Here is a 14194-nt window from a genome sequence, read left to right on the forward strand (position 1 = left end):
TTTTTTTTTTTTTTTTGGCCTGGAATAGAAGGACTGTGCTTTGATTCCTGTTCCACAAGTCAGTGGCTGTTGTATTACTATGCAGCTGGTTAAGGGAGTCGTTTGAGGTAATGGCATGTTGTTCTTCATTCCAGAGGTGTTAACAATCATCTCTCTCTTTTGAATCTTCTTGATGTTCAGTTAAGCTAATTTTTCTAAAGGTAATTCTGCTGTCTACCAGCTGCTCCTGGTCTCTCGTTTTATTTCAGTTTCAGCTCAGGCCCCCAACTCTGCCATCACAGCTCAGACCGGTGTAGGAGTGGCTTCCACTGTGCACCTTAATCCTATGCAACTGATGACTGTAGATGCATCTCATGCCCGTCATATCCAGGGGATACAGCCAGCACCTATCAGTGCACAGGGGATACAGCCAGCACCTATCAGTGCACAGGGGATACAGCCAGCACCAATTGGAACACAGGGACTCCACCCAGCAGCATCTCTTGGTGCACAGGGACTCCAGCCTACACCAATCAGTGGTCAGCAGCCACAAACTGAAACAAAGACATCAGGTAACATTACTTTAAATCACTTTCTCCCAGCTGTGGACTGTTCAAAGCATCAGCTGAACCCTGAAATGACACAGCCAGTTTTTAGACTGACTGAAGTCTCTCCTAGGTTTTCTTGCCTTGTTTAATTCCTTGGCAAGGTACCCTTCTGATAGGGGATAACTCTTATGTTTCAATAGCACAAGCCTTCATAAAGTTTCAGTAGTAACCCCAACAGTGGATATGAAATATTAATTATGCTAATATGTCCTCTCCCAGTAGAATTTTTTTGTTCTATTATTTAAAGACCAGAAACAACCTGATTAGGTCAAAATCTTTTTCAGTGATTTTTGTTGCCTGAAGTTTAGGATTAGGCTGAGAATCCTAGGGTGCAGATGAAATGCTTCTATAGATGAAAACCCCAACAAGTCTCTGAACACGAATGATTCTCCTCAGTAAGTCCTTGTGAGAACAGGTAGTCACAAGTAGAATAATGTTGATAAAAAGTGCCCTAGACCACCAGCAGATTAAAACAGCATTTAGAGAATGGCAGCAAAATATCTCAAACAGCTAGTCACATAGTCCTGGACTATTCCAGAAGGTCCTCATGCAAGATAAATCAGTCCTCTGACATCCCAGAAACTTGCTGACATGAAGCTATTTGGCAGTCCACAGAACATGTAGTGATTTTGTAAAGTCGACAGACCACACATTGTGTGGTACCTGCCTAAATACCCCAAATCATTGGTGGGCTGAGATGGTCAAATATGTTTGACAGAAGGTCAGGGTGTGGCACTGTCAGAATGCACCTTATAGCTCAGTAAATCTCAACCAGGGTACCATGGCACCCTGGGGTGCCTTGAGGTCCTTTCTAGGGTGCCATAGGTTCATTACAATATTAGCAGTTAGGTTTCCAAAAGTGTTTCATGAGATAAAGCCAGAGACTTCAAACAACCTATAGTTTGATCTTTGCAACAGAAAACTTCTCTGTAATTTTTTGTAGTCAAAAAAAGAATGAAAACTAAGAACTGGCATTTTCCAAGGGATGCTGTGAATCTATCCAGCAATGTCTCGAGTCTATCCAGGGATGCCCTAAGTCTTAAGATGCTGAGAACCACTAATACAGATGTTAGGCATTGGGTGTGGATTTTTTTGTACTAAGAGGCTGAATCTGCATGAGGTGCTGACTGCGCAGTAGCCCGTAACTACTGTGCAGTAGCATTGTGTGGTAGACAGCGTGACAAGACAGTACTGCACAACAATCTTGGGCTACTGCATAATCAACATCACGAGAAAGCTGTTTGTCAGCACTACTGTGCGTTAACTCCAGTTAGTGCTCAGTCATTTTAATACTTTTTTATACAAGAACTAAATATGTAACAACTGTGCAGTCAGCAGATTATGTAGATGCAGCCAGAGTGTCCCTGTAATGAAGTATTCACATCAGTCTCTCCTGGCAAACTGCACCAGTTCCATTTCTCTTGGAAAGGTAGTTTTGCTTAGCAGCAGTTGTTGGGAGTTGGCAGTAGGGGGACTTCAGTCTTCTTGAAGGAATGTTCAATTGTCAAAGTACTTTGAAGTATAGTTGTCATTAACTAGATGTTTGGAAAGCATTGCACTTAAAGATTAGGGGAGAGTTGGGAAGCAAGTTTAGTGCATATGCTTACCTTTCCATCAAGTTTCCTATCAGAACTTCTGCTTTCCCCATCTTCTGCCTGGTGTATTCTCCCTATGCCTCTCTCTCACCAATTTTTATTTTTCCCAGCAGTAGTCTTGGCAGATGGAGCCACCATTGTGGCTAATCCAATTAGCAACACATTCAATTCAGCTCCAGCAGCAACAACAGTGGTGCAAACCCACAGCCAGAGTGCTAGTGCTAGTGCACCAGCCCAGGGCTCTTCCCCACGCCCAAGTATTCTCCGGAAAAAACCAACCACAGATGGGTGAGTAGGACTGGAGTTGGCAAGCAATAGCTCTTCTGCTCATCCTAGTAAGACAATCTCTTGTGTTTTCAGTGAATAGAAAAAGGCCCTGCAAGAGCAGCCAGTTCAGGGTGTGTTACATGCCAGTCTCTATGAGAGGCACAGTTCATGTAGGTTACATTTTCACCTTTCCTTAACCTGTAATGCATCCTACTACAGACAACTGGATGGGACTGTTTGACTCCAGTTGTTGAAGGTGACATGCAAGCTTAAAAATTGATATGAATTCTTTTCTTGCTGCTTTAGGTTCAACAATGAAAAAAAAAAACCCCGAAAAGACTATAAGGTTTTAAAAATTGGTTTTCAGGTGTTGGCCATGTACAGATATTCATTTTATACCAGGAAAATTGCTGTTTCTCCCAGACCAAAAATGGCAGTTCTGGGAGAAAACTCGACTCTAAGGAGAGGGAGAAGTCAGCCCTGGGAGACTTTCTCCCAGGAGAATGAATATTTCTATGTTTTCTCCTAGATTAACTCCCCTTGCTTCCCATGCCTTCTTCAGATTGGGATCACTCTGGTTTTAGGAAGGCATGGGAAGTAGGGGTGACTGCAGACTGGACATGCTCCCTCTCACAGAAAGATTTCTATTAGTGTAAATTTCTCACAAACTTCAAACAGATGTTCATGGTCTGTGTCCCCTACTTTTCCTGGAGAAGGGGTAACGTGAAACATGCTACAAAAATGAAATCTTATTAACAAAGAGAGGAAAACAACTGTAGCGTCAACCCCTTCCACATTTTTTCCTACCTTCTGTTAACTTCAAATGCTTGAAAGGACAGGAGAAAAACTTAGATTCAACGATCTGTTCCCTCCAATTAAGGAGTGAAAGATTTTGCCTTCAGTCTCCAAGACTTCCAGTGAGTCCTTCAGGATCAGGACTGAAATCCTGATATGTAATTTTTTTCAGGACTGCGAAAGTCAGACAATAAAAATGTAAATTAAAGAAACAAAAAATATATAACAATAGGGCAGTTTCTTTTTTAGTGGGTTGAATTTTAAAGATAGATTCTTTCCCAGGGTGGTGTTGATATTTTTAATGCTGGTAGAGTCTCAGATTTAAACCTTACTAGAATGTAAAGTATTTTATAGTGAGTCTCTAATTTGCCAATATTATTAGATTACCGTGATAGAATTGTAATAAACCTTGGGGCTCTGCTTCTTTTCCCATACAGCTGAAAGCAGTCAGTTCAAGGTTTGCTCAGCTTCGGCAGAGTAATGGAAGAGTGTGTGGTGTTGCCCTGGACTGGGGAGTCTCCTGTCCTCAGTTGGAGGCTGACGGCCTTAAAACAAAGTGCTGATCAATAAATTGAAAATAAGATTTGTAGGGATTCTTGCACTCTGTGGAGAAGTCCTCAAAATAGAGGGGAGGAAACTGATTGCTCTGGTTTACTCTCGTTAAGGCTTCTTTGAAGGGTATTAGGAACAATTTTTTTCTTAATTTCATCAAAGCTTTACTAATTCATAGCCAAGTGGTGACAAATCAGGCAAAAAAAAAAATACTGTTCCATTTGCAACAGCAAGAAAAGGTAGGATCTCCTGCCTGAGCTAATGTTTGTGTTACAAAGAGCAGTACACCAAGCAGCAGCAGTATCATGCTCCTGTGTGTCTTACAGACTGGCAGTCCGGAAAAGTCTCATTCCTCCTCAGCCCCCTGAAGTAGCTAGTACCCGCGTGGAGAGCGCCATGCGGAGCACATCTGGATCGCCAAGACCTGCTGGGTAAGGATTTAAAACAACAGACTGCAAGGCCTATGATGCGTCTCCTTTGTAATAAGTGAAAGCCAATGGAACTTAGGTAGAGGTCAGTGCATGTCAAGTGTCAAGCAAATGCTGCTTAATAGAAGTATAATAGAAACTTCTCAAATTAATAACTGTTGCAAAGTTACATTTTCAATCTGTTTAGTTGTATAAAATATGTTTGTTTGTATTATATCCTAATTTTCCTAAATGATCTTACTGCATTAGTATCTCATTGGATTTTTATGGAAAATTATTTTAATATTGATTTCATGGTCCCAAGAAGAAAACTGTGTATTATCCTGTTTTTATCCCTTCCTCCACTCCAGATTTTATATCTGTATTCCAGGATTTGTATAATGAGATTACTCTCCTTCCATTGAGCATAATAAGTAACATCAAAATGTGTCTTACTACAAAGAAACAGGATGAGCTTTTGGTGGAATAACCCAAGAAATTGATCTCCTCCTGATCCCTTTTGAGATGTGTAATGTAAAGTAATATATATTTCATATGACTTGTGTCATATCTGAATGCTTCTGAGTTAGGGGCAAACACTGAAGTGAACCTACCCTTTAGCTTTCATAACCAACAAGGATGGGAAGAGTCAAAATAAGTGAAAGTGAGATAGAAATGTTCATTTCTCCTCCCACAGTGCTCTGCGTGTTACTATGCTAGATATCATTTGCTTAGTCAAAAAATTAAGGTTTTCTGAAGGAGCTAACTTCAAAACTCAGCTGATTAATTTTAGAGACTTTGTATTGGAATGTCATGGCAGCAGTACTTAAGACCTTGAATTGATGTAACTAATACTGGTTTTTATGTTCTAGTGCCAAGCCTAAGCCAGAAATCCATGTCTCTATGGCCACTCCAGTCACTGTGTCTATGGAGGCAGTGTCTAATCAGAGTGGCGAACAACCCACCATTGCAATCCCACCTACCTCTCAGCAGTCTGCATCTGCCATTCCAACAATTATTGCAGCAGCCAGTCCAACTTCTCAGCCCACAGCAACTCTGTCCACCATTCCAGGAGCAGTCGCAGCTGCTCCACCCACTTCTACCACAATTGTGGCTGTGCCTCCACCTCCATCAACCATGAGTGGGGCCCTCTCCACGGTGTTGGGATCCCCAGTACCGGAGATAAAAATCAAAGAAGAAGTGGAGCCTATGGACATAATGCGACCAGTATCCGGTAGGCTTATTAAACTAAATTAAATTATTCCTCTGGGGGGACATGAGGGTTAGGATTTCACAAACCCAGCCTGAAAATTAAACTTGTAGTCTAACTTTAAATAACTCTTAAAGGTTCTTTTCTGTTCCTGCTACCTTTCAGCGTAAATCCAGAGTCTAGGATTTCATTTTGGATCTTCTAACACGTACAGGGTATAAAGTCGTGATGGGGTAAGGTGATTAGAATGAAAAATGGGGGAATTCTGTTGATAGATGCTTTTAATGAATACAGAATCTGTTCCTTGTTCATTGACACAGGACATTTGTAAGGGCTGCAAGCATGTGCTATCAATCTTAAATGGTAAAGAGTTTGAAGAGTAGACACTGGAACCATGTCCTTCAAAAGCTCACCCTACAGTACAAATAGGAATTGTATTTCTCTTTGGTTATTTTATATGGCAGCTGAGGAATAAATTCTAACTTAGAACTATACAAAATAGACATGGAAATCCTTATGCAGAATTTTCTTCTTTGTACATGTGACATTTAAATTCTTTTTCCCTGAACAGCTAAGGAATTGTACTGTCCCTATTCTTCCCAATACAATATATTGTTCAGTATATTAATATGGATCCCACTGTAGGTGCACATGTGCCCTGTGTTTGAGACTGGATACTTTAAGCTGGTAACTGCCCTGACAGTTGTATTTGCACTCTGGGCTGCTTCACACACTAAGCAAAGGCATGAAGAACAGAACAGCTGGAAGGAAAAAGGAGCTGCCTATAGCAGCAAGATGCGTGCCACCCCGACTCTGTTCAGCCTATTCTACCTGGCTGAATCCCACATCCTCATCAGATGTTTGTTCTGCCTCTCATTTTCCACTCAGTCCTGGAGCAATTTTTCAGACCCAGAAGATCTGAGCTCCAGGCCCTCTACTAGTAATGTCTGTTCTGTTTCATTGCTTCATTAAGCAGGCAGGCAAGCAGTGTCCAAGGTCCCCACAGAGAAAGCAACATGGAGCAGAGAACCAACACCAGTGTGTCCACTAGTGCTGTCCACAGTAAATGATACACAGGTGCCTTTATCAGTGGTAGTACCCCAAACCTTGGAATGGAACCATGAGGTTCCAAACTGAGACTGGGACTCAGAGTTGTATCCCAGAGGAGAGACGCAGAAAGTGTAGGACATAAGCACCCCCAAGCCTTTTTTGACACGTAAGATGGACAAAAAGGCCAGTACCTGAAGGTGAATTCTTCAACGCTGCTCCTCAGAACTGGAAGAATTAAAAATTCATACCAGAACTGTATCCATCCCCAAAGTGCACCTCAGTACCAGTGGAGATACCTGCAGTTCTGGAGCCTGACCTATCAGTGCTGCCCTTGGGAGGGGTACATCACTGAATTATACCTGCTCCTTTCACCCGAGTAGAGAGCTATCCCCATACACGTGATAAGTGATGCTGCTGAGAGACTTCAGGGACTCCCTGCCAAAGTGGCAAAAGGAATTGCAGTGGTCTGGCTACAGGTCTAGCAATCATTCATATGCTGACAGTATGCCACCCTCCCAGGCATCAAGAAAGCCATTCATCAAGGAAAGAGAAAAGGTTTCTCTCGTGGTTGATGCCAGAGTCAAAGGGACCAAAAGCCAGAAACAAACTCATCAGTCTTCCTCAGTTCCAAAGGACCTTTCCCCTTTATGCTACTGTGACTGTTGCTTTATCAGATGATAGATTCTGATGCCAAATGATTTCAGTGTCACAAGAACTCCTGATCCAAATTACAGACATATTAGGAGTGAGACTTTCTTCATCTCTGGAAGAGCACTAACTATTTGATACTTTGTCTCAGTAGGGACAAGCCAGAACATCCTTCCCATATATAAGGTCTGTTAGACCTAATGAAATCTTCCTGACAAAACTTAAGCACCTTGATATCAACCATGAAATGCAAAGAGAAGATAACAGAAACCATCATATAAGTTCACAGTGCAGCTCTGGCTCTCAAGTAGGTTTGCCACACCACGCAGAAGAAGTTGTGTTTAGGTAAGAATGCACCAGAGGATAAGGACCTTGAGAGACTGGATCTGTTCAGAAAAAAAAAGTTCTGTTCTTTTGGCATCACTTCAGTTTTGAGTGGCAAACTGCCAGGCTGTCCTAGGCAAATACGACTTTCTAACCTGGTAAGGTATTATCTCCGTGACATTGGAAAACTTGAGGACAGCATAAAGGAAGATCAACTGGTGGAGGAAAAACCTTTAAATCTGCAGTGGATGCAGCAGGTAACATGGACTGATACATGGTCATGAAAAAGACCAAGTATTTTCCATCAGATGCTGGCACAATGCCATTTTATGGATTGGTGACGTTGGCTAAAAATTGATGTTATACTTCTTTACAATTCAAAGCAACTCTGCAGTCTGTCAGCATACCATGAAAAGTGGCTTGCCAAGGGATTGTACCCCAGCTTAACACTGCAACTGCAATGCCACTGAAATAACTTCAGCTACATACATGCTCAGTTGATTGTCAGTCAGTTTGACACTACACTCGAGGTATTCCAGCACAAGTCTTGCAAGCACTTCTCTTGAAAACCATCTTGCCTTGTTCCTCTAATCTGATAGAACAGAAGGAAGATAAATGAATACTGAGCATAGTTGTCCTCAATTATTCCATCCTCTGCTTCCTTCCCCATGCTTCTATTCCCTGTCTTTTTCACAAACTATTCTTATAAGAGCCTTTTACAAATAGTAGTGGATAAGGAAAAATATTCCTCATTCAAGCAGCTTATGAACAAATTCATAACCATCCCACCACATACTGGGACAAATCACTCAGTGGCTGGAACCCTTCAACATGAGGAAAAGAGCATCCTTCTTTATTTACTCAGATGGTAATATTGCAAATGCAGCAGGGACAGATTGACATACAAAAAACTAGAACTCTTGGTTCCAAAATGATACCTTTTATTAGACCAACTAGAAAATTGTCCTTTTCTGCAAGCTTTCAGGATCAAAGTCCCTTCATCAGGCTCTGGGAAAAGTGTAGATGGTACAAGGTGGTAAAAAGTCCCCATAGGTAGGAAGTAAACTTCATTTTTGCACAGTGGGAGCTGAAGATGGAAGTCTGTCCCTCTGGGTCCATGAGTGTAGAAGTGTCTCATGGACCCAGAGGGACAGACTTCCATCTTCAGCTCCCACTGTGCAAAAATGAAGTTTACTTCCTACCTATGGGGACTTTTTACCACCTTGTACCATCTACACTTTTCCCAGAGCCTGATGAAGGGACTTTGATCCCGAAAGCTTGCAGAAAAGGACAATTTTCTTGCCATTTTCCAGTTGGTCTAATAAAACGTATCATCTTGGAACCAAGAGTTCTAGTTTTTTTGTATGTCTTTTTGTCTCAGACCAACATGGCTACCAACTACACCCCAGGGACAGATTAGTGTTCTCACGTAAGTCATCTCCAAATACAAGGTGCATAGTCTCTAGGCAATTTACAGCTGCCTGGGAATGCCTTGAATCAAGAAATTGTATGCAACTCCTGATTATTCTACGGAACCAATAATTCAAGTCCTTGTGGGCAAAACAGAGGACATTCCACTGACCACACTCTTGAAGCTATCAATTTTTAGGAACAGCATAGCCCCACTTGCTCTCTACCTTCTAGGAGTCAAGCAGAAATGGACTTTAAAGGGAATGTACTTGTGAATGATTGATCAGTACAGAAATCCATTCTTGCCCTGATATTCTGCAGTAGGAAAACCCCATCCATACCATGACAAAGGGTGCAGCTACATGAGACGCTTAATGTGCAGTAGCCTAATAACACTATGTGGTAGCATGCCAGGCAAAAACCATGCTAATACGCTACTGTGCAGTAGTATTAGGCTACTGAGCTGTAAGCATCACACAAAAAAAAAAAAACAAAAACGTTCATTGGCACTACTACACAGTAACTAATTACTGCGCATATAGTTAGCACTCCATTAAGCAAACAGAAAACTAAATGTGCAGTAACTACTGTGCATTAACAAACGTGTAGACATGCCCAGCGAATGGTAAATACAGGGCCCCTGACTCAGTTGAGCTGTAGTCAAGAACTTCTCCCAGACATCTCTCTTCTTTACTGATCTATCTCCTTTGCTTTCATACTAATCTCCTTTATTTCTAGAATAATACCTGAGATCAGACAAGACAGTTAGCCCTTCTAGCCTGAGGCATTGCTCTTCACATGTACAAGAGATGCTTATCCATGTTTGGAAACCTATCAAAAGGACCTACTCAGCCAAAAGAAGAAACATTTCTATATGAGCAGCCCCAAAATAATGTCAATCTGGTAGAAACCAGAGTTCCAAAGATCCTGGGCTCTATCTTGCTCTAAGAATGTAGAATTAACATTTAGCTTGCTACAAGTCCCATTTGGCATCAATATCTCATGCTTCAATAAAATTCCACAGTAATAAGATGGGATGAAACCACATTGCAAGTTCACCATGAAGGTGGTACCAGAGCTCTGTTTGAATCAGTCACTTCACCACTTTCCTTCCCCAAAACATATGCTCCTCGTGAAGAAAAGCTACATTCTCTGGATATCTCCAAAGTCCTCATTTAGTGCCTGGCAGAACTAAAGCTTTCAGACTTTTCCTGCTTCTTTATGACTATATAAAATATATCAAAAGGCCAAGCAATCTCATCCCAGATACTTTAACAGTTGAGTACAGCCTGCATTTCTGCTAGTTACCAGCAAGCTGGTGAGTCTTTCTTTGAATGTCAGGGCACGTTTCTTCTGAGTACCAGTGACATAGGTGGCCTGCTTCAGAAACTTGCTAATGTGAGCTGCTTGGTCTACCCTGCTGATAGTCATTAAATGGTTTGCCATTGGTGTGGCTGTCCCAACAGATACTTAAGTTCAGCCATATTGCAGTTCCTGTTTGATCAGCTTTTACCGTTCTCCGCAGTTTGAGGAGATACTGCTCACCAGTTAGAGGGATGCAAAGAGGTGCACACTTGACAGAGTAACTGTAGTTCTTAAAGATGGTGTTTGTGTGGATGTCACAACCCATCTTTTATTCCTGTTTAAGGAATCTTCAACTCTTTTGGGCTTTGAATGTGAAGGAACTAAGGGAAGGTTGTAGTTGCTCCACCATTATGCTCTGGTACAGAAGACACAAGATGGCTCAGAGTGCATGTGTGACCCTGACTAATGCTGCTAGCCATAAGAATCTGCTGGTCTTGCACTCAAGGGGTGCAGTGGCACCTACTGGGGACCCACACTGACTACAGTCTCTTAAACCATGGTCACTGCAGGGTAAGAAAATGTGGGTAGGTATCTCTGACAGCATTTAGGCAATATTACCTTGTTCTTTTTATACTATTGACATTGTAGTTCTCTCATTGTGGGTGTTGGGGTCTAAAATGCTATTTTTTTGCTTCCATCTCAGCAGTTCCTCCATTGACTACAAGTACTGTGTCTCCATCTCTTGCCTTGCTGGCCAACAACCTTTCAATGCCCCCAGGCGACTTGCCACCTGGTGCCTCCCCAAGAAAAAAGCCTCGGAAGCAGCAGCATGTGATTTCTACAGAGGAAGGAGACATGATGGAAACAAATAGCACTGATGATGAGAAATCTACTGCCAAAAGTCTTCTGGTGAAGGCAGAGAAACGCAAGTCTCCCCCTAAAGAATATATAGGTAATGATATTCCTGTATCAGTGACTGTGCTCTTCAAACTCAAATGTCTATTTTTCTGATCCCTTCCCTTCCTCCAAAACAGGGATTTTTGTCCTCTACCTCTAATATAGGATAAGATGATATTCTTGCTGGAAGTTAAGTTACCGTTTACATTATGCTTTTCAAAATATCTGTTTCTGAACATTTTACAATAATAACATTTAGAGAAGTCCTTTAACCAGCCTCTGACCCCAAAGAGATGCTTGTTGTCTGGACTCAGACAACAGCTTAGCATATACCGCTTTCTAATTTTCAGCTTAAACCACTGGCCATGCCAGTCTTCTTTAAACCACAAGTGTTCTTTACTGAGGTGCACCTATTTATCTTAACTGTTTCTCAGATGAAGAAGGTGTGAGATATGTCCCCGTGCGTCCAAGACCCCCTATCACACTGCTTCGCCACTATCGCAACCCATGGAAAGCCGCCTATCACCACTTTCAGAGATACAGTGACGTCAGGGTTAAAGGTCAGCATACTTATCTAGTATCTCAGTGTTCCTTTTAATAGGATTTCTTATTGTTGATAAACTGCATTTGAGTGCCAAGAATTGGTGCTTTAGGCACAGACATCAATGTTCATAAGTAGCTTTACAAGTGGAACTTCTTTCCTGCTGAGACCCATTTGTTGACCACATACATGAAAGGAAATTTCTTTAAGCTAGCAGTAGTCCTAGTTTCTCTTCAACTGTCTTGTGGGGGGCAGGGGTATTGTGCATTCAGTAACTAGCATGTAATTCAGAGGTAGGCAAATTATGCCCTGCAGGCTGGATCTAGCTCATGGAGAGACTTTGTCCAGCTTGTACTGGGCCCCGCAGTCCCACCTGGCCGAAGTGCTGTCTGGCTCATGGCATGTCCTGCCGCCTCTGGGTGTGCAATGCAGCTGAGGCAGCTCCATGGCTGGACTGCATTTCTAGGCAGCCCAGATGGTTGTGGCTCCTTCCGGCTGCTGCCACCACTGGCCCCAGTCCCTTGGTACTGGTGGGGACCTGCGTGCACAGACCCAACCCCAGCCTGCTTTGTGTCCACTCTAGACTTGCCCCAGCCGGAGTGGACTATTTCCGAACCAGTCGGAACCCACGCACATAGCTCTGATCCCATGCCTTCTCCAGACTGCTCGCTCACACTGAGCAGTGGTAACAGTGGTAGCGGCTGGGCAGAAGCTGGTGCTCGGCATGAGGGAAAAGTGGCTGCCTCGCCACTGCTGGGCCCTTCTTGCTGCAGCTGCCTGGAGCCCACGCGTGAGCTGCCCTGCAGCTCCTCTCCATTGCACACACTGTAGTTCACTCTTGATCCATATACTATCTTCACTTACTAGGGGATGTGGAAGGAAAGAGTTGGATTAAAATGTCTCTAGTACTGTTCCTAAATTAGTTAAATAAGGTTTGAACAGGTTTGTATTATTTGGTTCTAGAAGAGAAGAAAGCTATGCTGCAGGAAATTGCTAATCAGAAGGGAGTGTCCTGCCGTGCACAAGGTTGGAAAGTCCATCTCTGTGCAGCACAGTTACTGCAGTTGGTAAGTGAAAGAAGCTTGCTAACATCCTGCAATCTAGAGAAAGAAAGAAATGTCTGTGGAATGATGTACCTGATTTGAGGTTCTGTGTTCCTGGATGTAAGGGCTAAGCGTGAGAGAGATGCTCTGTATCACAGCACCAAATTCCCCAGAACCTCTAAGCTCCTGGAATTGTGTTGAGAAGTAGGCAAAGCAGTCCTGGTTAAGACCTATGTTAATTCAGAAGTGCGGCAATCTGGTAAACTTATGTCAGTGTGATAAATAACACCACTCTGTATCAGATGCTCCTTCCCATGAGTAAATTAGCAGCTAAGAGGAAGAAGCTGAACACCTTCTCTTTGTCTATACATATTGTAACATGGAAGAATGTTGTGCATTAGAGGAAAAGTGAATTCTCACTAAGGTCTAATGTCTTTTAGACTAACCTGGAGCATGATGTGTATGAGAGACTCACTGCCTTGCAGGAAGGGCTCATCCCCAAAAAAAAGGCAGCAACTGATGATGACTTGCATCGAATAAATGAACTGATACAGGTAAGTGCTTGTGGCTCAGTCTCTCAGCTCAGTGTCTGCTTAACCCTGAGTTGCAAATTGATACTAATCCTAACTATGCTGCAATTAATACCTAGCAAATAAAAAAAAAAATGTTTTTTCTGGCATGTCTTCCCAGGCATGTCTTCCCTGTATTTTGAGTGTGCTCACTCAGACCTCTGAGGTGAACTTGAAAGGGGCAGAGGGATTAGTGAGATAATTCTGCTTCTATTGATAGAAGTGTGTTTGTTTCAGGGGAATATGCAGAGATGTAAACTTGTGATGGATCAAATCAATGAGGCCCGAGACTCCATGCTAAAAGTCTTGGATCACAAGGACCGTGTTTTGAAGCTTCTAAACAAGAATGGAACTGTCAAGAAAGTGTCTAAATTGAAGCGAAAGGAGAAAGTCTAAAGTGCAAGTGACTTTGGAAATTGAGAATGTGTACAGAACAGAGTTCAGACTTTTTGTAGTTTGGGTTTATTTTTAAGCAGAGCATCTGTATAAAAAGGATGAGTTCTAGAGAACAGATGGCAGCAGATGGACATGTGGAGCCCAGTGACCTGAAAGGATTGTCATTAATCTGTCATAATGAACAAAGATTTCTCTCAGGCTCATCCCTTTTTAAATTCTTTGCAGTCCCATTTGTTTAACCCTCCTGATGTGTCAGTGCCTACTAATTGGAACTAGTGATGCAATGTGTGGTGGAAAGCACCCTCCCCTCTTCCATTTCACAGCTTAGGGGTAACTTCAGGTTTGACCAATGGTTCTTGTAGGAGACTCAAGACTCTCACAAAAGTGTCAGCTCAGACTGACTTGAGTGTTTCAAAGCATTGAAAATTACACCACTTCCAATTACCCCATTCAGTTTGTGTTCTTCTGACCATCCAGCATCTGAAGTAGCCTTCTGAAATCAGTGCCATTGCACTAGGAGATCTGCCACATTTAGGATCTCCAATGGTTTGGAAATCTTAGCTGTCAATTTTTTTTTTTTTTTTTTTTTTTTTTTTTT

General features: G+C 42.3%; 1 protein-coding gene across 3 annotated transcripts in view; it reads left to right on the plus strand.

The window, feature by feature from the left end:
• SAP130 (Sin3A associated protein 130) overlaps positions 1-14173 on the plus strand; it is a 38683-nt gene extending 24510 nt beyond the window's left edge. The window contains exons 13-21 of one of the 3 annotated variants that reach the window (XM_019503715.1): positions 249-551; positions 2293-2470; positions 4123-4227; positions 5076-5437; positions 10854-11102; positions 11482-11607; positions 12552-12655; positions 13072-13185; positions 13438-14173. In XM_019503715.1, coding sequence (XP_019359260.1) covers positions 249-551; positions 2293-2470; positions 4123-4227; positions 5076-5437; positions 10854-11102; positions 11482-11607; positions 12552-12655; positions 13072-13185; positions 13438-13596 — 1700 coding nt within the window. In that variant the 3' untranslated portion in view covers positions 13597-14173. The remainder of the gene's footprint in view (positions 1-248; positions 552-2292; positions 2471-4122; positions 4228-5075; positions 5438-10853; positions 11103-11481; positions 11608-12551; positions 12656-13071; positions 13186-13437) is intronic. The other 2 variants (XM_019503718.1, XM_019503716.1) reach the window with 2 other exon arrangements.
• Positions 14174-14194: the final 21 nt, after the last annotated feature.

The sequence above is a fragment of the Gavialis gangeticus genome, unplaced genomic scaffold (assembly GCF_001723915.1).
Source record: "Gavialis gangeticus isolate Ggan-Ray unplaced genomic scaffold, GavGan_comp1, whole genome shotgun sequence".
Lineage (NCBI taxonomy): Eukaryota > Metazoa > Chordata > Crocodylia > Gavialidae > Gavialis > Gavialis gangeticus.